The sequence below is a fragment of the Sturnus vulgaris genome, chromosome 3 (assembly GCF_052056855.1).
Source record: "Sturnus vulgaris isolate bStuVul1 chromosome 3, bStuVul1.hap1, whole genome shotgun sequence".
In the NCBI taxonomy this organism is placed as follows: domain Eukaryota; kingdom Metazoa; phylum Chordata; class Aves; order Passeriformes; family Sturnidae; genus Sturnus; species Sturnus vulgaris.
The window spans coordinates 18,347,315-18,374,042 of record NC_142245.1 but is presented as its reverse complement, the minus strand read 5'-3'; the positions used below and the strand labels follow the sequence as shown (position 1 = coordinate 18,374,042).

General features: G+C 41.3%; 1 protein-coding gene across 7 annotated transcripts in view; it reads right to left on the bottom strand.

The window, feature by feature from the left end:
* Window positions 1–13,521, bottom strand: part of ENAH (ENAH actin regulator) — an 88,745-nt gene extending 75,224 nt beyond the window's left edge. For 4 of the 7 annotated variants that reach the window (XM_088161127.1, XM_088161128.1, XM_014877426.2 and 1 more), the window contains exon 1: window positions 13,365–13,520. In XM_088161127.1, the coding sequence (XP_088017253.1) occupies window positions 13,365–13,369 (5 nt within the window). In that variant the 5' untranslated portion in view covers window positions 13,370–13,520. Of the gene's footprint in view, window positions 1–1,617; window positions 1,928–13,364 lie in introns of those variants that run through there. The other 3 variants (XM_088161123.1, XM_088161124.1, XM_088161125.1) reach the window with 2 other exon arrangements.
* Window positions 13,522–26,728: the final 13,207 nt, after the last annotated feature.

The following is a 26,728-nucleotide window of genomic DNA, read 5'->3' as shown; positions in this document are numbered from 1 at the left end:
AGACAACCTCAACAAAAACAAAACAACAACAAAAAACCAAACCAAAACAAAAGCAGGCTTCAAATCACCGTCTATTTCTATCTGCAAATCAGAATCCAGGCTCTATTGCAGGGGAGGAAAAAAAGCAGAAAATCATTCATAATTTTTGGAGCATGCTCCAACATCTTTTTTGAGATAATTCTGCATCTGGTGTATGCACACAGGTATTAATTAATGACCAAGAACTAGTAGGGTAGTGTGACTGCTCACATATACACAAAGATTGTATTGATTGCTTTTGAACAGCCAAATAGAACTTTGGACCACTGGTATCCAATCTATAAGATCTGCTCCAACTTAATTTCAATTTGGGGGGGAAGATGATGGTTATGAAAAGCTGACTGTTTTGACAGTCCTATTTACAGCAGCATAGCACCTGAAATTAACTTTTAAATGCTCTTTGTGCTACAAGCAGAGTGTTTCCAGAACATCCACTTTCTACTGTGAGTTCCTTTAAGACTTACCTAAGCAGCCTACCAGCACACTACTTAAAACTTATAGCTCAAATTTCCCAATTTCCTAAGTATATTCCAGAACTTCTCCATCTAGACACAAAAATAAGTTCATTTCATTAAAGTTACAGATGAAAATGCTCTCTTCACAATTAAATTATATTCTGCCTCCCTTCTCAAGAAGTGGAGCCATTTTTACAAATTCTTACTGTTTCCTGTGCCAAAAGACAAAACTAAAGCAAGCCATCATATCATCGAAAATCACAAGCAGTTTCCTCATTATTCCCAAACAGTTGCGCAACAGAAGCAGAGATCCCTCTTCCCAAAAGAGAAGGCAAAAAGCCCCAAGCATCCTCGTCCATGTACTTAAATCATTTCTGTGACAGAGCTCAGGTTTGATCTCACCAAATGCCATAATAATTTTTTAGGTTGCATCAAGTTCTCTTTGTGCACACAAACGTTTTTTATTTGGCCTGTTTGAGAACAGGCACACAACTCTCTGCCACTGAGGTCTCAATTAAGCATCAGACTACGAGAAAGGCATTGGTGTTACTAAAGGCTGCTCGCTCAATGATGCTTTATAGATCAGAGACACCCCCTTGGCAAAACAAGCAAGAGAACAGTACTCAGAGGTGTTTTGAATTTTTTCCTAGCTTTACTTCAACTCTTTCTTTTGCTTTCTGCTTTATTAAGAAGCCACGCATAAGTACATTTACTATAGTATTTTTTTTAAAACAGCTACTTTCAAATCTGCTTCAGATTTAAAAATATTTTAGTTCAAAGAACAAGAAAGTGACAGTATTTGACCTGCTAATTTAGGTATCTACCTTAATTTCAGTTTAATTTTCTGAATTGTCTTTCAAAACCTACATGAAAATTCAGAAAACTGACTAAAATAAGACGGATTATTACACAGCATAAACATCATGCCCTCTGAGACACAGTTCATGTTACAAAACCACATTATTACAAATCCTCAGCTTCCCAGTTTCTGTATTTCAAACATCTACATTGCTTGACAGACATTGAAGCAAAGATCAAATTAACATCCTTCTAGATTTCAAATATTATTTTTGCCTCGTTTTCCATTACAGAAGACTAACTAGATTATAAAATAATGCCTTACCAGATGTTGTCATTTGTCCATTACTTAATTACTGGTTCCAGAGCCACAGAGGGTAATTTTCCCAAACACGCTCTAAACATTTATTCCAGTATCCATTGAGAGCAAATGTACAGAATTTAGATGCTGAGACTGGTGGGTTTAGCACTGGGGGAACGAGGAGGTAGGCAGAGGAGGCATGAACATATGAAAATATTAAAGTTAACTCTAATCATTAAAAATTAAGCAGATATTCTGGTTTAAAGATTCGGATATTGCCATCTGCATCACGTAAAATTGTTTTCACAATTCACAGCCTAATATTTTTCCCATATACCAATTTTCTCCCTTTTGGAGCGTTAACACGTTGCTTGGCAATGCCATCCCACCTCGGGGAAGATAACCACCACCCCTTTTTGTCTGCTTGGAAGGCTGATTGTGCTGCACAGGTGTCCCATCCATCCGAAAACAAAGAGAGGCTCTGCGAGTGCACTGACGTCAGCACAGCTCCAGCGAGCCCCAGAATAGCAGCTCAAATCCATACTTCATACTCCAGTGCTACAGGAAGCCAGAACCATACCCTCCTGCTAAAGTATAAAATGAACGGGCAGAGATATGTGCCGGGAATACCAATTTAATATATCCTGTACTAAGTGACATTCTGTTTGTTGCATAGCAACAGGAATCTACTGCAGAAAAACAATATGGAACTTTTTTTTTTTTTCACTTGCCAAGCTACAATTAACCCCAGTCTTCCTGAGAAAAAAACAACCACAGCATAAACATTACCTTTGTTACCAATCCACCAAAGATTCAACCCAGCATTTACTCTGTTCTACATTAAAATGATTCTGTGCATTTAAGTGGCTGGAGGGCATAGTGCTGCCAAGAGAAAATTCCCTGCTGCAGTGCATATGACCAACAACGTTTTAATTCTACAGTAACCACCAAGAAAAAGTTCTTAGATGCACAAAACTTCCGTTCTTAAACATGAAATGCTTTCGTCATTTTACAATATTTCTGTCATACTACATAAAAAAAATTAAGGCACTCAAATTCTGAAAGAAAAAGCCTATAGCTTTATTTCTACATGGTTTTGCTTTGTTTTGTTTGGGGGATTGGTTTTGTCTTACAAAATATTAAAAATGAGCACCTACCTAAACTACTTTGAATTTAAAATCAGTTTATCTTCATATTTCATAACAATATACGTACACCTAAACTCTGTGCCTCTTCATGGGAAAGTTTTTTGTAAGACAGTATGAATTGCCTAAGATCTCTCCATGTTCCCAAAAGAAAAAGAAAACTACAATCATGCAAGTGGTTGGGAAATCAATACATTGATACATCATAAGTTATATAAAAATATGCACCAGCAAATTGGAGGGAATTCTCTCTCAGGTTTTTGTTTCTTTGCTAATTCTTTCTTAAACACCTTCCTCATTCCAAGGGAATGACAAGACCACGGTAAGCTCACTGAGAATTACAACCAAAATACCTGATGAGTGGGCTTTGGGGTGAGTCTACTCCCTACACCCACCCCAAGCACAGATATACTCAAGGACCAGGAGGTTAGTTCGGGTCAGGAGGAAAAAAATGTGAGATTTCAAATACATGGATTCAAAATCTGTTGAATACTGAGACTGGTACTACACAAATCACCAAACCTGCAAGCATTCCTCACAATTATATGAACAGTCTTCACACCAAGGTTTTCTTTTTATTGTTGGAACAGGGATCACTGCAAGAGGAGAGGTTGCTTGCTTTGCATCCATCTGCCCTAAGAAAAGGAGGCATGGAAATTCAAGGCAAGATATCCAGGGTACTCAGAACTGGCTTAACAGTATACTCCTCTATACTGTGGTAACTGGGGATTTCAACAAGGAAAAAGCAAAAGCCTACTATTAAGTATTATTAAGCATTAGTCATGACTAAAGATGCAACCCTTGCAATGCAATCCACTTCCATCTGCATCTTACAGATTTACAACAGAAAAGTCACATTAGTGACCAAGACCATGTCTTCACAAAAATGACAAAGATGGGCTCTTTAAAAAAGGCATTCCAAGCATCCTTTTCCCCCAGTGATTTCCAGTAGCCAGATGCTTCAAAGAAAAATATATCTTCATGTTTTTCATGGAAAGCAACATGTGAAAAGTATTTTCACAGGTTTACTTTCTGACATTGCTCTCTGTAAGGCAATCTCCACTTCCTTTATGCAGACATCATCTTTGTAGTGTAATAAAAAACAAATAGCAATTTAAATAGATCTTACAGCTGCTAACCTGTTTTCAAGCACTCAGTTCCTTAAACTCTGAAATAAGAATTACACTAAATATTGCTACAAGGTCAGACATCAAAACTATGAGCTACCTATAAAAAATAACCACACAGTAACATTTACCTGTATCTACAATGTGCCTGCAACAATCCACAGAGTACAAAATCTCCACATGGTGTCTGCAAAGAACTGAGCAACTTTCTGAGGAACTCAGAAATGTGTGAAATTGCCTGTGTCCTGTTCCCCACCACTGCAGCCAGTGATCTAATAAAAGATATTGCCTTTCCTTATAAAACCTTTGTCATGTTTATAAGCTTAGAGCAACACAGCTACAGCAACAGTATTCATAACCTGCAAGGCAACCTTTGTGTTTGCCTTATTGCCATCCATTTGTGGATTTAGCTATTGTTGGAAACAGTGACATACACCTGTTCTATCAGAGACTAAGAAAGGTACACAAAATAAAAGGAATACTCTTTGGTTTCAAAGTCATCTTTATAGTATGCCAAAGAAAAAGCCTGAAGCCACCCTATTTCTCCAAACTTCATGAACAGACTACTCAAAGAAACTGCCAGAATACAACATCAAGTCCCTGAGTGTAGCAGTCCAGATTTCTTCTCCTCATAACTTAGATACAAGGTCAGCTGTAAAGTGCAGCAGTAATCATTCCGAGGATAATTCATATATGATGCAGTTAACACAGCTGATCACCAAACTAAAGGCTACTGGACTCATCACACCACACTGAGGAAACTACAACAATGGTACCACCACAAGCCTTCAAATTGCAGCATGAGATCTTTAAGATGCAAAACCTATCTGACTGACTTCTTTGATGTGTTTACTGCTTCAGTCTTCTTCCTCAATCTCAAAGTAAAAATTTTCATCCAAAAAGTGCATTTCCACTCAGTAGCTAAAAACCCAGGGAAACTATTGAAATGGTACAAAACCTCATTCTCAATTACTCTTCAAAATACCTAACACTAAAGAAGCAGTTGAACGACTGGACTCAACCTGTGTTTAAGTTCAAACACTACTCAAGTGCTCTAATCATTCATCTCCTCGTCCTCCTGCTCATGATTAGACACAGGTCCCCTGCTAGTTTTCCAAAATGGACTTCTCCTCAGCCTTCTCTTGCCCAGAACAACATTGCACTGGAAAGGTCTTTCATGCCTTCCCTCACCCCTCAAATAGCAGGCTCTAACCTAAAAAAAGCACTGACTACTAGAGACAGATCTACTGTCTCCAGATCAGATGGTTCATATCCGACTAGGAAGACAGTCCCGTGTTCCCAACATGTTTATTTCATATCCATACATCAGACACTTCCTGCACCATCCTCCTGTTTCACTCACACTAAAGTGAATCAACTGAATAAATCAGTGTATGACAATAAATTAAAACACAATATAACCTCTGACAATATTCAGAGATTTCTATCAAAGCAGAAGTATTCTCAACTAGGGAAAAAAAAGTTGCTCTAAATATATATATTTTTTTAAATCAGTATTTCTGCTAGAGTAGTACATAACTAAAACCAAACCATACCTGTTTTAAGTAGCATGTTCAGTGACTAGACTTCCATATACAAATGCTAAACTTCACTACTGATCATCTTCCGAGTGCTGTCATTCACTGTTTTGATTCATTATCTCTGCCAAAATAGGGCTCATGTGGATTAGGTTTCACTGTTTTGTCAGTCTGGCCACACCATCTATTTCAGACAATAGGTAACTATGATTATTCTGAAGTTGAAAAGTCCATTTACCATCATCCACAGTAGCCAACTGCAGGTTTCTAAAAACGGGCTTTGCAAACGCATTCAAGAACACAGTACAAGTTTTCTAGGAACATAGGAGATATAATAAAAGGAGTACACATCACTATGCACTGTTTATAGAAGACTCCAAGCTTTTAAAAGAAAACAAAGAGCAATGAGATTTTTATAGAAAAGAAAAATACAGTTTTCAAAAATGAGTAGCAGTGCACAGTGTTCACTGTAATGCATTATTGACATGAACAACATACACTAGCTAGAAAAAGGAAAATTCTTGCTTGCCTGGAGCTGGAAGCTTGAAACCTGAAGAAAGCCACATATTCAATGTAAGTTATTTGAAGAACTAGTGATTTTAGGCAGCAATACTACCATGTTCAATACCCAGATTTACTCAGAGCACATGCTTAAGTCACATTAGCAAAGTCAACCAGAAAGCTGAAAGGATTTCCACCAAAGCCAGTAAAAATATCACTAATGCACCAGTATTGAAAGTTTTGTTGGAAATACATGATCTACAACAGAATCTTAAATCATCTTTCCATTTAGTGCTTCCATTTTCACTCCCATACAATACGAAAAAATGCAACTTCAAAGGAAATCTTCACAAAATATAAACTAATATGAAGACATACTGGTCAATAAAGCTGAAATAGAAAAGTGTTCACTAGGATGGTTCACCAGATGGGACCACAATAAAACACTATCTTAACTACATGCCCTTCAAAGCATTTAAATTTAAAAGCTGCTTTCACTGTATGGTAACCTGCAATAAACTGACAGCAGTCAGTGGCCTAAAAAGAATTTTGGACATTAAACTACAATTTAGAAAATTGCTTTAAGGACATACAAAGAAAGATTTCCTCCAGAAAGAAAATTTAAATATTTCTTTACTCGCTATAAAACTAAGACTAATAGATAATATAGGTTTTAGCTATACCATTGATTACTCTTGCTCTTTTACCATGCTGCTTAATTCCAGGTTTTAAAAGTTCTTCTGCTTTGAACAAGTTGGCAAGTATAACTACAGCAAACAACAACCTCACCTCACCTTCTGTATGGAATTTGAAGTCAGTATACATTACTTTGTAATCCAGTTCAGGAAACAGAAATTTCAAATTTGTGAAGAAAAGGCAGTGAAAGAACAATTTCAAACAAAATCCTTCCAATTGCGTTTGTGCTGCAAACTAGAAGTTTAGAGTTATTTCTGGCAGCACATCAGTCCAGCAAAGTAGCATTTTTGTATCACCCTCTGGAGTGCAATCAGCTTCTACTTCTTTCTCCCATACTTCACCTGGTGTCAGCACCTTTCTTTACCATAATTTAAAAAAACAAACAAAAAAAAAATCCACAACACCAACCCACACACTTAGCAAAGAAGCAGACCAGTTTTGGACTAAACTGAAATTGTTCTTGCTATTCTCCTTTTACATAAAACAGCTTTGACTGGAGAAATTTCAATATGTGAAACTACTAAGAGCAAATTACTTTTTTTCCCTGAATATTGACAGTGTTTTCTTTTAATGAGCCTTGCCTAAAGATTACTCACGGAGACAAGACAGTTGTACTTTAATTCCTCACATTAACTTGTGCATTGATTCCCAAAACATGTGCTTATTACAAGCAGTTCAACTGGAAAGACGAGCGGATTGACACATCATCTCACATCCCACTGAACAGTCCTGCTCTCTCCACCAGGCTGTCACCAGCATTTGGGCAGGAGACCCAGAAAGATGTCACATCACCTCCCCAGCAGCAGTTCCATAAGCCTCCCATAAGTGCCTACGGAACCATAACATTAGGAGCAGCACACACCACCACATAACACCATCAGAGGCTGGTAAGCACAACATTCACATTCTCTTCTGGAACATTTTTTACATTAGTCATGAAATAGCTACAGTGAAGGAGATTTGTAATACATGATAGCAGGGGAGAGGTTTAGCAATTAGGAGAACAATTTATTAGGAGTATTTGAAGCAAAATTCAACATTTTCCTCTACAACCAGTATTGGTACAGAGCATTTTCAAATCAAGACTCAATTACTTAGATGAACGTTTTCATTTCTCATGTTAGAAAATTTCAGAGTTAAAATAACATAGTGCAGCTATTTCTAAAAGGGGGAAAAGTTCCTGTATATTATTCAACCAAAAAAGCGCCATACAAACCATGTTCTTTTCCAGGTTTGTGAGAACCCATGGGAAGTCAGGGCAGGAGAGGCACAGCAGGGACACAACAGTGACTCCTAACCTGGCAGGTTTAAATACAGGCCGACACAAAAGCAGCTTCACTCCCACATTAATCCTAAGGAAGATTCTAACAGCACAAGAACACAAAGCAGTTGTATTGAATTCCCAAGGACTGGCAGGGCAAGGTGGGGTGGGAGAGTGAAGTAGGCACCAACAAATAACACATCTGATAATTCAGCAAGGCTGATGTGACTTCAGTCTCTGCTACATTTAATTTGAGCTACTACTAGAAGTCAAATTTTTTTGAATCAAACACAGGAAGCATGCATCTTCTGCTCTCTCTCTCACCACTACAGCACTCTTAAAACTTAAACATGCCTGGATGTTTAAAGAGCTGGCACACGTATTTCTCCATTGCTGAGTGGAAGCAGGCATGAAGTGTCAAAAGCAATTCTAGATGAAAGGTCAAAGCAAAGAAGGAATAATATCTGTTTCACAGAATACATTTGCTCTCTCTAGTAATGAAAGCAAATGACTCTATCCAGTGGTTCAATAACCTACTTCTATAATAGTTCCACATGAGCTGCCCTGGCATGGGAAGAAGCAGCCCTCATTACAAAGTATTTCCAATCACATGCCTAAGGCAGCGCCGAGAGACGTCACTTAGGGCAAAGCATCCACTGAAACAGGTGCTGGGAGAAAAATGTTTCTGCTTTTTATGGAAGTGGAGAAAAAAGGCTTTTAGGCTACAGTGGCCCAAAGCAGGATGCCAACTAACTCGTTCTTGTTTTCTGACCTCCAACAGCAAACATGAAACCCTGAATCAGAGTCAAGAAAAAGCTTGTACATGCCCTTCCAGAGAGCATTCCTGAATTATACACACTCCCAGACTGTTTCTAATTTTTAGAGGCTGACAACATAATTGCTAAGATGGTCATAAATAGCTTTGTCTAAAAAAAAAAAAAAGTATTCTCATTCCTGCACTCTCCATTCACATGGTAATTTTTTTAAGATTTATACTTTTACTATCAAAATAATTCACTAAACTATCCAGAGGCCTTGCAGGCAAAACAGCTGTCAGATCCCGTATCAGGTGGGCAGAAACAGCCTGTCCAAAAATTACTTGCAACTGTCACAAATAGAGTGCAAGCTAAAGACCACACTTCTATCAGACAGATGACTCAATCCATCTGTTAGTTTATTTAAGAACAAGGAAAGTAACCTGAATTCTTGTATCCACCTGAAAAAAAAAAAACTGCCCACACCACCAATTTTTCTCTTGAGATACAAGCAATTTTAGGAACTGTATTGCTTGCAGTTATGCATATCCAGTCTAATTTAACTGCCTGCTTGCACTTCCAACATTTTGTCAAATATTTCTCAACTAAATTAAGCTTCCTATTTCAAATACACCATTCGGGCAAGTATTAAAACTAAAGGCACAATTCCAAAGAGTTACCTTACGTACCCAACAATAACTTAATGTCACCATCAAATTGATGGCCTTGCTGCTGTGCTATTTCACCACCTTAAATAACTGCAGTTATTGCAGCAGACTGAACTGTACTATTGTCACTAATAATGCTCTTGTATACTCACTTTCCCGGAAACCCCAGGAAATGCGTGTGGGTTCCTTCAAGAATTCCTAGTCCTAATGAAGGTACATGTTTTGTTACTTCTGCTGTGGGCTTTCACTCAATAAACAGTGAGTATGGCAACAGTTTTCTTAGCACAACACTTAAAATATAATGAAGGCTTACCAACCCAGGCATAAAATATGCTGACTTTTAAATAATAGCATGAAGTGCATTCTGTAGCAACATACTTGAGCAGAAAAGCTGCTGATTGTAAGTAAATGGAAATTTCAGTGTGGCTTAGAGACCACAAATTTCGCTGCCCTTTTAGCTTGAAAACACAAGCGAGAATATGACATGACTTTTCAGAAAAGGCAAAATCTATTATAATTTAGCTGTTTGCCCTACTGAAACATGGAATGAAATTCACGTATATATGATATGCATAGTAGCCCATCATAAACACAAATTATCATACTGGGCTCTGGAAATACTTGAATTAAAAATTTCCTAAAAATACTGTTTCTTTCCCAGTACTTGGGAACATGGGTAATGAAACCCGACTAAGCAGTCTGCTTTCTGACCAGCACACTAATGAAAAACAATTCTTTCCCACACAAAGAAATGGATGTAGTAATCCCAAGAGAAGGCTGTACAGTTTGATTTTTAAAAAGTCCGTATCTTGTAAAGCTCATTTATTTTTATTGGAGTTAACATTCAAAATGAGCCTGATACAAAAGAAAAAAAAAAAGAAGATAATTCAGTTAACCTTCACTGTAGAATCCCAGCTCTAGCAGCAGAGTTGTGCTTACCAGCTTCCGTAATACAGACTTCAACATATGCTACAACAAAAGTCTGTTCACACACATTCTTCTTGTACAAACACGATGGGAAGTCGTGCCTTTACTAGAATGGGGCTCCAAACTCTGCTGTTACCTACATCTTCACCATCTCTTCCCCCCACCACATTCCAGTCAGCTGGTGAATGGAAACCTCACTGAATATGCCCATTCCTGGATATCTATTATGATGTAAGTGCTTTCAGGAAATTGTATTAGGGGCAGCATTTCTGTCAGCTAACCAGAGTACAAAGAGAGCAACAGGTGTTCACGGGAATCAGCTGTTTACCTAGGGCAGGAGACACAGATACACACAGCTCTATTCAAGCTGGCTCCTGAACCAAGTAACCTCATACTTAGGCTAGAACATTTAACTGGGATATTCAATATTCAGAGTTTCTCCGCAACCTAAAACCCCTAACAGATGTTATTCAAATAGCATATCATTTCAATTTGAATACAAAGCAGACTTCTGCAAGAATTAATTCTTGTGTAGTGTTGGTGCTTGTGTCTTACAGAATTGCTGATTATTTTAACATTCAAAGATGCTCTTCACAAAGATGTTTAGTATTGTTTGACAAAAGGAAAACCAGTTTGCTCTTTGGCAACTGACCAGCTAATCACCCAGACAAGACGCAAGATCTTAACACAAAATCATCAGAATTAGTTCAGGTTCATGATAGCTGAAGAATAGCCAAAGCACAGGAAAGAAAGTGAGGGTGCTTTCCACCGCCCTGCCCCAGTTCATCTATTTATTTTTTTATTCTTTGGAGCACCAACTGCATACTTACCTGCTCAACAGCAATGACAGAATGCCGTTTACTCATTCCACGAGACCATCAATATTGTGCCAAAAGTATATTTTTAGTATAAACTGCTAAGATTTAACAGCATCTGCTGTTACAGAGGAGCTGTATAGGAAATGCTAGTCACTTGTCCTATGTACCCTGCCACTCCTAACCCATCAGACGTTGCCTTACCAGCAAATGCACATTAAAAGTCATTGCCTTTTAACAAAATACAGCATGAAGATATTGTTTAAACACGTTTCAGAAATATACCATCAACCATAGTCTAAACAAGTCCAAAGAGAGAGCATGCAGTGAAAGCTTGCCATTGTACTGGAGTCGGACCAATTAAACAAAACTGAGTGAATTTAATAGTGCCTCTATAGAAAGAAAATACTTCTTTAACCACATCATTTTTTTAGCCTGTGTAGTTTAATTGGTACAGCTTGCTTCTTTTTTTCCAGAGGGCTGGAACCAAGCGTTCTGGAAGTCAGCTTCCTTTGAAACACCCCATGACCACTCATCAGAGCGACCCTCCAAATCACAACTGCATCTCCCCCTTACCAGCCTGGTGCTCTGCAGGCACGAGCCAGCAATACATTACCTAAATTCACTCACTGCTGCAAGTCAACTATTCAAACATCTAATAAATAAGCAACCTAAGGGTAGGTTCAACCTAGACACTTTCCTGTTGTGCTAGTTAAGAGAAAGGAATACTTGTGCTCCCTCCAAGCTGGCACAAGTCCTAGCACACATACAGTCACATCAGTGAACAGTGAGCAGTCTTGCTGCTATAGCTCACTTCACTCAGCATCACCAGCACAATTCAAGTGCTTTTTGCCAGCACGAAACCCAAACTTTCACGGGGCTTCCCAAGGTATTTTTGCCAAGTCTTGCTCGATTAGCAGCATTCATTGTGCTAAAGGCTGTCAAGAAAATTAAAAAGAACACCTCTGCTTAAAGGATCTGGATACAAACTGTAGGTTTTCCAAGCTGTAACTTTTCATTTGTAGGGTATCTGACTTCAACGTGAGCAACATGAATAACTGAAAATAAATTATCACAAGACAAAACAAAGCTTAAAATAACGTAGGACATAAATACCTACGGCTAACAAAGAAAACTAGAGGGATATACGGGAACACAATTCTAAACAAAACAGCAGGGAGATTGTTCCCATGCTTCCCACTGCAACGCTACCCTTTCCATTGAAGGTGCAGTGAAAGAGGGAACCCTCACAGTACAAAAAAATTTTATTAAGATTTTCCTGCAATTTACAGGGCATTCTAATGGCTCATCAGTTTTATGCAGCAGAGGAATCTGCCGACTTAGATCATGCAAATCATTGCCGGACCTCTACTCCAAAGGACTTACACTCGTGTCTTTAAGACAAAGAAGGTTCATATCCAACTGTAAGGCAGACAATAACTTCCAGGCGAAAAAAAAAAAAAAAGGCAGGCATGAGTAACTCGTTTCCCCAGCTGTCTGAGTGAGGGGCAGGCCTACAGGGAGCACGGCGTCCCCGAGCAGCCAGACCAGCGCTCGGCCACCGAGCCGCATTTCTCACCGGGTCCTGCACCAATCCAGAAAGCAGATTATGGAAACAGAACAAGGCGCTAAAAGCGAGCTGGGGGGAGGATGGCGGGGGGAAGGGGGGCACGGGCCGGGGAGGCAGAAAATCGCCTTCAAATGAATGAGCCGGCGGGGAGCTGGAGTTCCCGGCGGGAAGGCAGCAGGCACCCACCTCCCTCCCTCCCTCCCTCCCAGCCGCCCCCAGCCGCGGCCACCTCTGTGTTTACATCCCAAACCTCCGAACGCGACACTTTCCCGGCTGCCGAAAGGGGGATCCCCCTCCCTCCTTCCCCCCCCGGCGCCTCTTTATTGATTACCGAGGGAAAAGCCCAGCTGCTGCTGCAATGCAACACGCGCCGGCTAAGGCGGAGGGGAAGGGGGAGAAAAAAATCACCACCGGCAGAGAAAGAAAGGAGCCGGGTGCCCGGGGCTCACGCCGCTCCCGGCCCGGGGGAGGCGCCGGAGCAGGGCCGCCCCCGGCCCGGCCCGGGTCCCGCCGCCGCCCCCCGACCGCAACTTCGCCGCCGCCGCGGGGGGACGGGGACGGCGGGCCGCCCTTCCCCCGCCGCCACTAACAATGGGCCCTTCCCCCACCGCGGGGCTCCCCTCGGCCCGGCCCCCTCCCCCGCCACCGGCCGATCCCCCCGGCTCCCGATCCCGTTCCCGATCCCGGCTGTGCGCCGCCCGAGCCGGGGGGCGCGGAGCATCGTCCCCCACCCCGCGCCCGACGCCCGCTCCGGAGCCGGCCGCTCACCTCATGGTGCTGCCCGCGGTCGGGGAGCCGCTCCCGCTGCCTCGCTCGCTGCGCTGTCTCCCCCGCCCCGCTCCGCCGCTCGCCGCGTCTCCGCAGAGCGAGACCCCCGGAGAGCGAGACCCCCGCCCGGCAGCGCCGCCCGCCCGCCCGCTCCGCCGCTCCCTCCGCCGCCGGGCCGGGCCAGACCACCGCGGGGAGCCGGGGGTGGGAGGGGACGGGAGAGGTGGGGGAAAGGGGCGGGGAGGAGCGAACCACCGCGCGGGAAGGGCGGGGGGAAAGGAGGAGGAGGAGAACGAGAGCGTGCGGGCGGGGGGAGCGCGGGGGCGGCCGGAGACACCGGCGGGGCCGCGGGAGCGGCGGCGGGCGGGGGGTGCGGGAGCGGCGGGAGGGAGGAAAGAGAGAGGGAGGGGAGGAAGGGGCGGGCGGCGGAGGCCGCGCCCACCGCCGCGCTGTGCCCGGGCGGCTCGTTGGGGCTCGGCGGCCCCGGCGTGGGGTGGCGGGGGTGGAGGGACGGGGCGGCCGCAGGTGAGGCGGCGGCTCCTCGGGAGAACCGCCCGCGGCAGCTTCTTCCGTGGCGGCCTCGGGAGTCGCCCCGGAGCGGAGAGGCGGGACGGGCTCCCGGATAGCCGCGTCCGGCCGGCGGAGCCCGGTGCCTCCCGGCGTGTGAACACCTCCAGCCATCCGCACACCCTTCCCCGCTCGGCCCCACGCTGCCTGCAGCGGGCTCTGTCCGGCCGGGAATCCTCGCCCGGTGCGGGAGGGAACAGCAGCCCCCAAGCCCCCCTGCCCGAGCTCGGCAGGTACCGACAGCACTGCGGGCAGTGGCCCCTCCGTACCTCCAGTGGCCCAAGCCTTTCTCGGAAATACGGGAATGTTATTTCTGCCTCTTTCGGTAGCCCCGCGCCTGTGCTAAATGCAGATTTAGTTCGGCTCTCGGTACCCGCGGCGGACCCAGCACACCGTACAAGTAACTTTAACCCAGCTCGCGTTCGGCTCCTTTGTGTCAACCAGCGAGTGAATGCCCGTTCTCTTTCTTCTCGGTTAAAAGAAATTATGAACAAGAGTCTTCGCAATTCCCAATGCCGTTAAGCCATCTTGGTGCTTTTGCACCTCCAATTTCATTTTTCCTTAATGAATGCCAGTGTTTTCTAGGGTCTAGTAGTAAAAATATACACGAGAAACAAATGTGTAAGCATCTTCTTCATAACACTTTCTAAAAGTGCCTAGACTTTTAGATACAAAAAGTGAAGAATTTTAAAAATATATATGTATTTCTGATGTAGGTCCCACATATTTATGGGGATTTTACCATGAATCTCAGCTATTTGACACCACCTCTTCTTTGACCAGTGAGGCAGTCACTCGCTGTCAATTAATGGTGTCAGTAGCACAGTAAGAGATGAACTAATCAATGAAAAAAAAGCTCAATTGTTAGAAAACACTAACTTGGGAACAAGGACAGGCTCTGAAACTGAAGCTAATGAAGAATAGTTTAGTAAGAAAACATGTTTTTACTGGCATAGGGATGATGTCAATGAAAATGTTGCAGTAGAGGTGAATCACAAAATGCAGATGAGTAATCAGAAGAAAAGCGACATCGTGATCTTAAAAATTGTGTACCTTTGTCAACAACGTAAAGACAGTCTGAAAAAGGGACACAATTGAATCTGAGAAATAAAATTACCTTAATTGCTTTCAGCAAATGCTGAGGACTCTAATGACTGGCAGTGGACCTCAGTTCTTAAGGCATAATGAATTTTCTAAGATCTGGGCTTCCTGTCACCAGAACATCCTCCAAATAAAAGGTTTGGAAAGAAAGCCATTCTGGCAGTGAAAAGTCTCTTGAAGGTAGCCAAGCAGAAATGTTAAAATCTGTATCTAATGTATCTCTGTATCTATCTAAGATGTATGTCTAATGGGCTTCAGCAGGTACACCAGTAGAAGGAATGGCAGAGACAGTCAGAACAAGGAGGATTTTATTCAAAGATACCAGTTGTTCTATAACAGAAAAAATCAGGATCATAATGTGACTGTCCTGGTGCAACTGTCTGGTCTTATTAGTCAAACCTAAAAGAATTTTGACTGTGACAGGTATATAAAAAGTACTGAAAGTATGCCTGGGCTCCAGGTCTGCCTGAGAGGGAATGAAAATAGCCAGAAGCTGTTACTCCTGCAAAATAGCTATTATTGCTATTTGTGTTATATTACTTGGTGTTCTTAGCCAAATCAGATATGGTCATAGCTGGATTTCTCAAGACCTACTCAGTGGTACAATAGAATTTGTAAAAATGCCAGAAGAATCATTTTGCATGCTGGCATCGCAGATGTCATCAAGTGCAAAGTCATTTTGGACGCTAGCTTAGTCAAAAATCCCATTGAATTAATCTGTAACAAAATACTAAATCTGCAGTAACTCATATTAGCAGCTACATGAGAAGGATGAGAGCCAAAATTATATAGGGCAGAAATCAAATTATAAACGTTGAATGCCTCTTTCTTTCCAGGTCAATTTAGTGAGGTTATTGTCAAAAAATTAAAGTAGTCTAGCAGAAGAAGGAGTTAGTATCATGTACATGTTTATGGTACTCAATTATGCATTGAGAAATCTGCCTGCTTTCGTAGCAGACTGCGTGCTCCCAAGCTGTAATAGCTCGGTGTGTCCTGTGTCCAAGTCACTCGGTGTGACTCTGCTGTCACCTTTCTTGCCGATAGGATCCTTCAGCAGCACAGCATGGGTGTCAATGCCCTCTGCTCTCCCTTCTTCTGGCAATGACAAAACCAATGTGCAGAAAGCCTTCTTAGCTGGTGGTGTCACACTAATAACCTGAGGCCCGTGACAACCCACGAGGCAGAGCTTCGTAATGGTTCTTCTAATCAGTGTCCAAGGATTGTGTTCATGCCCTTCTTCCTCTGGATCCAAGCAGCTCAGAATACCCCAAAGCCACTTTGCATTCTTCCCTCTTGCATTTTCTGCTGCTTGGCTGCCACTGAGGACTGGAATTCAGATGCTTCCAAAAGCAAAGCCAGCTCAGGTTGAGCAGTGTGGTGTGCCTCCTCTCCAAACAACCTGACTAATGAAGGCTTTCTGAATGCTACAGAAAAGGCTCACCCAGGCATAAACCAGAAGAGAATGTGTTCCTGTTTCATATCAGCCAAATGCAAGAGGCTTGGCAGGCTATTCCCAAATAAACCCAGCAGATCCCATCGCATCTCATCAGTATGGATCACCCTTGATACAGGGTCATGAGGACGATGCATGATGTTCTAATGCTCTGGAGACATTCAGGGAATCCAAAAGCTTCAAAAAGCAGAGTAATCCTTTCTCTCACAGTGAGATTTCCCCCGTCTTCTCTGAAACAGTCTCCCACTTTCCAGTGTTTGTTTCTTTAGAAAGAAAGCTGCATAATGCATATGCAGCTCATATGCACGATTACTTTGGCCTTTTTCAATGACTGTAAATAACATAATGCAGGATACAGTCGAAGAAGTTTCTGGAGCAGGGAAAGTGGTTTTTTCCTAGTGGTTTTGGCTTTTTGAGGGTTATTGTTCTTTTCACTTAATACATTCAGAGTTTGGTTTTTGAGTACCTAAGAAAAGATATTTTATTTCACTTGTTTGGATTATTTTCTATAGAACTGGTATAGAAAGAAAACATGATTTGCTATATAATAGAAGTGAGAGAGTTGCAACAACAAAGCATGAGTTTTCTCTCCAGAGATAGTGAAGGGCTTTCCAAAAATGGTGGACTAAAAGCAAATAGCTCTGACAGCGTGCTTCTGGTAGCATTGAGGATTATCAAAACAGAAGTGAATTAAGTAATTGAACATATTATTCTCATCAGTGATTATGTTAATCTAATTTATAAATACATCTTTTGCTCTGGACCAGACAGAGCTGACGCCTGAACCAATTCTGTGATGTCATGGTTAGTTGAACAAAATGAAGATCCAACTATTATATAGGTAGTTAAAGTATACTGGCTAGTATAATTCTTCCTGTCCTCTTCTTGCTTTCCCTCAACCCCAAGTCGTTTTCAATTTCAGGTTGCCATGAGTCAGCTGACTACTGAAGTGTTGCACAGCAGACCATTAAAGGACAAGTTTTCAACTAAAAACTCCTTAGTTTTATTTTATTTATGAAATTACACAGTTTTTCCTAACTCCCCTCTGGGGGAGGGGGAGTAAACAATCTCTAAAATTCTCTAGGAATGCTAAAATAAACAATTATTGGCATGACTCAGCAGATAACAACAATAGCCAAGAAGCTATTTTCTTAAAGGAATAATATTTTTATTCTGTTGTTAAAAAGGCAAAACAACATCACCAGCAAAAGAAGCAAATCTTTTGCTATCAAATGCAGTCCTTTGACTCCTAAAGGTGAAACTTGGTCTTCCTACCAGCATACCCTGTTCCTTGTTATACAAGTAAACAACTCCTAGATCTTCCATTAGGCACCTCCAAAGAGGAATGAAAACAGCAGCTGAAGCTTTCTGCTGTGCTTCTTTGAACCAAGGTTCCCAAAAGCGCCCCCCACACTGCCAAATAGCATCAGCACATCAAACCACCAGCCTCTGCAGATGTGAGTTAGGAGTATGGTATCCGTCTTTCAGGCTGCTCCCAGTAGACTCAAATATTTAAATGAAAATTCCTTGTATAAAAAGGGATTGTTTTTTTCCCCTCTAGGCTTACCATGAAAAGAATTTGTATTGTGCTGCAGGCTATTCAGTTAGGGTTGAAGTCTCTTTTTGTGTAAGTACTGTCTATCAAGTGTAAATCGATGTGTTGTGTACTTAGTGTAAAAATGCTTTTCTGACACTCAGATAAATTATGATTGTTGTTTTGACCCTTGTTTTTCATTCACCTCCACTCAGCTGCTGACTTTTGTGGTTTCTGAGATGAAATGTTGATTTAGGAGCAGTGCAATTGACCAATCTCATCTCTTCCTTTCCATCTAATTTTATACTCTTATCCCCTAATAGTCTTATTTGCCACCACTCTGCATTCTTCTTATGCATTACCAATAGAATGTATTCATTATGTCCTTCTCTCTCCCTTCTTAATGTCTTAGAACAAATTGTACTCTGCTGCTTTATCTTTTGCTGTAGCAAAGTCCAGGCACAAAGCTGGGCCAGGATTTGGTTAAGATTGTTTTGAGCCATCTTTTCTTATAACTCTAGATGAGTTATTCTCTGAGGTTCTCAATCACAGCCAAGGATTTGGGCCATTATTAATTAGTTATTATTAATAATTGTTAAGTGCCTACGGTGCTCTTGTAGCATAAAAAGGGCAGGCTTCTTGCCTAGAAGAGCTATGTAAGGGATGTCTACAGTGCAGTCTCCCATGTCTAAGCCAGCTTTGAAATACTCAGGTATTACTTATCTGGTGCTCAGTGCACTCTACCTAAAAGTGCACTGAGCTCTGCAAGCAGCTTCTACAACCCCAGCACAGGTTTGGCTTCACCAGAGCATGTTCAGTGCACTGTACCCCTTCATCCTGTCTGAGATTAGGCAGGCAGATGCCAAAGGAAATGGTGTAGCCTTTCACTTGGAAAGCTGTACTAAATTTCACCAACTTAATGTAACCCTGCACTACCCTAGGGTTATTTTATCAGACTCCTATGTGAATACGTTCTGTATTTTGTCCACCTTTCTCCTTTCTCTTCCCTTCTATTTTAGATGAATGACAACACACTTATTATTGCTGGTAAGTTTTCATTCACTACAAAGTTGGAATAACTTACGATGGAAGTACTGTCCCAGTTATAGATGAATGACAACACTTTTACTATAGCTGGTTAGTTTCCATTGACTGCAAAGTCAGAATAACTTGCAGTAAAAATAATGTCCCGATTATAGATGAATTACAACACTTCTGCTATTGTGAGTGAGCACCTGTGGATTGCAAAGCTGTTAGTAACCTACAATACAAATATTGTTCCAAGAAAGGTTGCAGCTTAGTCAGATGATAACCTTTTTAGTCCTTTTCCAGCACTGCAGATTCTGCTTTCTGGCAATAGCTATAGCCAGTTCCATAATTTGGATTTCAAATTTAGTAAGTGATAAATCATGCATGAGACCCAAAATACACAAAGCAGCAGTTGCAAAAATATTCTTCCTCAGTATTTCAGAAAGAACATCACAATTTTTTTTTTTTGCCAAAAGAATTAATGTTTCTATAAAATGACATGTGAAGAAATGAGCTCTTAAGAGATTACAACGCTAACACATGCCATTATTATTACTATAACTAGTTAGAAACTACTTTAGAATGTAGATGTACACTATGAAACCAATGAGAAGGAATTCCTTGCAACTGGCCTTAAGTAACGCTTCCAAGACTAGGGATCTGTATCTTAGCCATAACCACTCTCTTTGCTGAGTATTTATTTATTCTCCACTTCCTCTGTTAGTTCAGCTCCCATGTGTCACAAATACAACCACATAAACAGTGATGGATTTTCTCCAGCTCCTTCCACCCTCAGACAGCACAGAACCACCTCGTACCCTATTTCCTGTGTCACAGGTTTATTTCTAAACAACTCATCCTGACTGGTGTGATGCAGTCAGGAATTCAGCTACTACGGTCAACTGACTGCTTTCCAAGAATACCACTCATTAAAAAGTGCTGGAGACTCTACATTCAAATCCTTGCTGAATGCTGGGCTTTCTTGCTGGTTAATAAGAAAAGATTCATCTTCTGGAGAGTGTAAATAAGTAGAGGTAGGAAAAGACCAATAAAAATTCCCCACCAGGCTTTTTCCAGAGTTTTCAAAAAACAATCTTCTACTATCTATAATACATTTTACTGACAGAAGCTCTTCTTTGTAAAACTTCCCTTGTTTCTCTTAAGCTTACTGAGTCTAGATAAATTCTATTTTCCTTGGGTTTTTTTTTCTCTTCTAAATAGCTGTAAATTTTATCACAGGCTTCTTCAGACATGAACTATCCCAAAAATATCAACTGCTCTCTGTCACTAAACAAAATTTTTACTGTTCCCATAGCTAAGTTTCTCAAAAGCTTCCACTAACATTTTGTGGTTTTGTTCTAAGTTCCCTCCCATGTGTCTAGTCCTGGGCACAAAACGAATATCTTTATTCAAGGTAAAAACAACTGCTCTTTGCTTCTGAACATGGAAAAAGAAATCATATTTCACGAGATTGCTTTCACTAGAGTTGTTGTCAGTCTTAAAGGTTCTGTGGATTTATAATAAAGGACAGGTAGCATCAATGGAGACAGAATGATTTGTAACCCTAAGAGATGCTCAGACAAACATTTTATTTAATTGTCATGACTGGTTGAATATTTCTAACCTTCCAATTGTGAATAGAGTTTGCTTTGTGCAGGGAAATCATTCTTCTAACAATGACTCATTCATTCTGCTATGACTACACCAGTGGATGAAGGGGAAGTGCCAGCTTGGCAATGTTTTAAATAATAACAACATTATTATTATTATTATTATTATTATTATTATTATTATTATTATTATTATTATTATTATTATTATTATTATTATTATAACAAGTGTACTAGGATATTGGCACATCTGGAAAGAAATAAGCTTACCTGTTCCATTGCTTACCCATTCCTGGTTTAGAATCATCCTAAACTGGTAGCAGCTATAACCATTAGCATCTGATAGGGTTGGTCTATTCATAAAATCATCAGTAAAACCTCCAGCTCCTGGACAAACTCAAACAGAAAAAGGGAGCCTATAGAAGGTGAAGCAGGAACAGGCAGCATGGGGGGAATATAGACAAAATTGTAGCCAGGGATCAGGTTATGGAAGACAAAACCCTGATGGAATTAAACCTGGCCAGGGACATCAAGGAGAACAAAAAAAGCTTCTATAGGTACACGGATGATAAAAGAAAAACCAAGGAAAATGTGGGCCATCTCCAGAAGGAAATGGAAGTGCTGGTTACCCAGGTGGGACATGGAGAAGGGTGAGGTCTCAACAATGTTTTTGCCTCCACTTTCACCAGCAGGGGCTCCAGCCCCACCAACCAAGTCAGAGGAGGCAAAGGCTGTGACTGGGGGAATGAAGAACCACACAATGTAAGGGAAGGACAGGTACCAGAGCATCTGAGCAATGTGAAGGTGTACAAATCCATGGAACCTGATGAGATGCATCCATAGGTCCTGAGGGCACCAGTGGGTGAAGTGGCTAAGCCATTATCCATCGAATTTTGGAAATGGTGGCAATCTGGTGAAGTTTGCAGTTGGTGGATAAGGAATTGGCTGGATGGTCACTCTCCAGGAGTTGTGGTCCAAGTGGAAACCAGTGATGAGTGGTGATCCTCACAGGTGAGTATGGGCACTGATGCTGTCTGACACCTCTGTCAGTGACAGGAAGCATGGATGGAGTGCACCCTCAGCACGTTTGCTGGGGACACGAGCTGAGTGGTGCTGTCAGTGCGCTGGAGGAAGGGACACCACAGGCACCTTGACACACCTGGGCCCATGTGAACCTTATGAAGCTCAATAAGGCCACGTGTAAGGTCCTGAGCCTGGATCTTGGCATCCATCCCTGGAAGTGTTCGAGGCCAGTTTATACAGGCCTTTGAGCAACCTAGTGTAGTGGAAGGTGTCCTGCCTAAGGCAGGGGGTTGGAACTAGATGGTCTTTCAGGTCCCTTCCAACCCAAACCATCCTAGGATTCTGTGATTTTACAAATATGAGTTGATGTGTTGGCAAAAACATGTTCAGATAAGAAATGCTAGGAAGATAAGATGCCCATCTCTTTTCACAAGAGGGGATGGATAAGGTTAAAAATGCACAACTGACTGAGAATCTATGCAAGGTTGCAAGCCTGCCCCTAAAACCCAGCAGCAAGGGCAATCCTTGTGTGCTCCTTTGGAGCAATGGCTGAGAACAAGAGCAGGAAAAGAAATGGGTCTTTAGCAAAAAGATGGTAAGGATATAATGCTAAAAAAATTGATAAAACCCTGTATGAATTCATCAGCATTTGTCCTGAGAAAAGAACAAGTCACTGATCTACAAAGGCAGGGAATGTATTTTTTTAAAAGGAATTACCATATAATCATGCTTCATAGACCATTATTCTAAACCAAATCCAGAGAAAATACAATACCAAAGTCAGTCTGCCATTGTAGAGCTTGGCTTTGCATTCATCAGTTTAATTTTGGCTTTAAAACCAAAGGAGGCCAGTTACTTATTCTGATAAAGCTGCTGTGCATTGCCCTTCCATCTCTTAACATCATGAAAACTCAAAAGGAATTTTAAAACAGACACATCACAAGATTCATTTGACAAAAACCATCAAATGTTCTTCTCCATAATCTGGAACAGATGGAGTGTCCTGAGGACAGCTGAAAGCAGATATGAGCCTCCTATCCCACCAAAGCACAGGGATTCCTGCCTCCCTGGAATCCCTTTGGAATGGTCCTTTTCAATTGACCACACTTGTGGTAACTCAGAGTAGGCTGGAAGCTGCTGCAGGCTGTGCTTGGGAAGGGAGAGGAGTTAAGTAAAGCTCAGAAGAACAAACTAGCCCAGGGAATCACAGAAGGATTTCATGCATGAATCACATCATGTTAGGTCAAAGCACACCACAAGAAGTGATGCCTTCGAACCTGAACAAAATGGGACTAAAAACATTCCTTTTGAATCCTGGTCTGTGACTTGTTCAGAGATGTAGGAAATGTCACCCTAATAAACCAATGCTGGTTGCATTCATATGTTAACTAACAAAGAGGCATTCTTGCCTCCACTTACATTCAGGTCGCTGAGGTAAGCCCAAAGCTGTTGATTTTTTCAGGAAGATCAGCCTGGTATAGGCTGCAGGAAGGTCTTGGACACAGGAGTTCTGCTTGAGCACAGCTACATCCATGAGCTTTCTCTACAAAGCTCTTCATTTGTAGCATTTTCAGGCAATTTTTGGAATGGATATTTTTAAGTCACAGAAATAAGCAAGTTACCCTCATTATCACTGCATTACAGCCTCACCCAGGACAGCAATGCTGGTTCATGTGCTACACAAGTACCTGAGCACGTTCTCTCTGTGTGAGTTAACCTTTAACATAAATCAGCTGAGACTCCAACCCACATAAACTGTGACCTAACAACAGGGCATTTCTTCTCCCCTTCAGTTTCAAACACAGCTGCTCATCTTTTCATTTACATGAAGATCTTTTACATCAATTACATCTGAATTTTATGCTATAATTAAGATCCCTTTGCACCAAAAAAGTGGTTCAAAATGCATTAATTAATTACATTAAATAAGCACACAAGAGACTGCCTTGCATTTTTTGTTCCTCATCTAAGAATTCTGTGAAGCCAGCTGCAGTTCGCAAAATTGCTCAGCTTCACAAGCATTTCTCCCTCAAATTCTTAGACCTTTTGGACATCTTACTGGTTTCTGTGAGGGCTCTCAAGCAGCCAAAAATGTGTTTCTCTTCCTATATCCTGCTGTGTGTACCTTTGCTAAATCCTTCACAACAGGTTTTCCTCAAAAGCTGAGAATTTTCCATAGCCAGGGTTTTACCTACCAAGTTCTGCAGGCAGACCCTCCTGAGATGCTGACCTCACTTGTTTAATGATTTCTCTACAGCTACTGCATTCTTACAGCAACTCTACAAAGGAGTTCTGGCTGGTTGTAAGAACCAGAGAAAGGCTTGTCCAAGTGTATTCAGGGGACTTAAATGTAACAGCAGAGACAATCTTGTTAATCCACAAGGCAATTTAAAAAAATCGTCTTAAGTATCCAGGATTTCATCTTCATTGTCTCTTCTTCTGTTACTATGTAAAGAAAATTTTGTTTAATGTTAAATTAATTATTATGGCTGTGACAGATGGGTATAGAAACTATGGAGAAATTGCAGAAGGGTGGTCATTAGCAGGGAAAGACAGAAAGGAATGCTTAGTTGGAAACAGTGATCTTTCATAATTCATCAAAATGCCAAGATTGCTGAATATTCATTTCAAAAGACAGATTCTTTGCTGCCATTTCACTTTACAATGGGTCTGTCCAAATGGGAGTATTGTGCAGAATTCTGTTTCACTGGTTCCTGTTGTGTTTAGCACAGTGGAAATAAATTATGAAGAATCCCTGTGCTCATCAAAAATAGACCATTTGCAAAGCTTACTAGGAATTTTTGTGCAAGAAAAGGGAATGGTTGGAGGCTATGACCACGTGAAACACAAATCATAGTCCATGTTCAGAATACCTGGCTGGCAGCACCCAAAAGGCTGGAGTGATGGATCTGCTAATGCCATATAGCATGTTCTCCCCCTGCACTGCCTGTTTAGCTCCTCTGGGATGGAAGGAAAGATAATGGCAGCCTTTGGCTTCATGCCTGTCATTTCCATGACACCACCATACGTTCCCTTCAGCTTTGTGTACGTCTCCCTTTACCTCTCAGCAGCATCAGTTACTCAACAGGAAACGTCTCGAAATAAGCCTTTCATTTGAGGAGTCTGCCAAAACGAAAACACTTTTAGAAAAAGACAACTGATCTCATAAACAGAAATAAATCTGAAATTAACTGAAACCAAAATCACATGTTTCCCCCACTACGCCCCCACCCAGGTCTCTGGATGTTGGGAACCTTAGGCTCCATTCTGAAACTAAATTAGACTCGCAGTCTGAAAACTGACCTCAGGCTCAAACTTTGGTGGAGTGGCTTGAGATGGTATGTTCTCTACTTAGGTATAAATGCACAACTTTAGATCCCCTGTACTCACAAGTTGTTTCCTAGAAACAAAATCTTATGATTTCCCATTCAATTAGATTGTGTATTTTAATTAATTCTCTAGTTTTTCTCTGGAAGCAAATCATCAAATAGAAGAGACATCTGCACTGCTCTAATTGACTTAAATAGAAATAATGAATGTACAGCCTTTGGGTTGATTGGACACCTGGATTATTTCTCATTGCGAAAAATAATACATCTATCCACAAGAAGATTTTGGGAAGAGACAGTGAGATAATTTCATCAAAAAAGCATTAGGAAAAAAAGTGGGCTAGAATTACACACATGTACTGAGTAGAGCCTCTACTCCATCCACTGTTAGAGCTTCACTTTGAAGACTGAAGTGAAAGAGCAACAGTTTGTTTCTTTCTGAGATTTCCATAATAGAGGAGAAGGGAAGATCTGGTCCAAGTATTTAGTTATCTAGGAATTCTTCTGAGTAAAATACACCAGGATTTGCAGTTGCCACCTTTATTCCCTCTGACAGAAATAATTCCACTGAAATATTTTTTCTTCAGAGACACTGAGTTTATATTTTATTAAAAGGATAAAACTGTTGTTACATGTAGAAAGCAAGAAGCCTTTCTGAAAAAAAGAGTTCCTTGAACTAATTTTTACAGAATACAGACCATTTACTTCACAAAATTAAACTCTTGCACTTGGAATTTCATGTACAAAATACAAATCTTGGGAACAATTCCCATAAGGATTCATTTAACAGGCTTCATTATGTGGAAAGGATATAAAGCAACCAAAAACCTGAAATGGCTGCTCGGCATTATATTGTTCTGTGGCTGCAAGCGTGATTTACAACTATGCATTTTCTGCCCTTGTTTCTTTAGCTTAGTGCTGAATTATAAATGAACAACTGGATCCTGGCATTCTCCTTCTAGTTTGAAAATAAAATTAACCTGTTGGAGGGACACTTTTTGAACACATTCAGCCAATGAATTCTTTATAAGAAAATGCTTTATTTGAAGAAAAAAGACCCCAACCCACCTCAGGCCTTTCTGGTTTGCTCTTAAACAAAGAGTAAAGACAGCTAGATGCAAAACCAGGCCAAACAGTTCCATGTCAGCTTGTTTGATGCAGTTCAAGTAACTATGGATAACCAGTTCACAGAAAAGGCAACTGGTTTGCTTTGGATTGATTTGAATTTAGATGTGCAGTAAATTTGTCCACCGATGTAGGTATTTGACAACATGTGAAGTCTGCAAAATCACTTTCAGCCTGCCTGATAACATGAACCTTTTTGTCTGCTCAACATTTGTGGTCCATATCTGTTATTAAATAATGTACACAAATGCTGCAACAAACGAATCATAAATAATTACTGAGCTTTTTTTTTTTTAATAGATGACGCAAGTCCCTGCCTCAGGGGCTTACTGTCTACCTCAAAAATGGGCTAAAAAGCTTCAAAATTATACACAAGACCAGAAATTAGCAGGGGTCTGGCACTGCTCAGTACTAAAGGCTTGAGAGAAGACGTTGGTATGAAGGAAGAGGAGTCAGAATTGTGAAGTTCAAAGCCAAGAGCACATTAACACCAAAAAGCCATCTAAGTTTTACTTTCATACTGGGTGTGATCTCAAGACCTGCTGGAGGGAGAATCACCAGGTAGCCAGTCCTTGCTGTATTTCAAGCTCTGT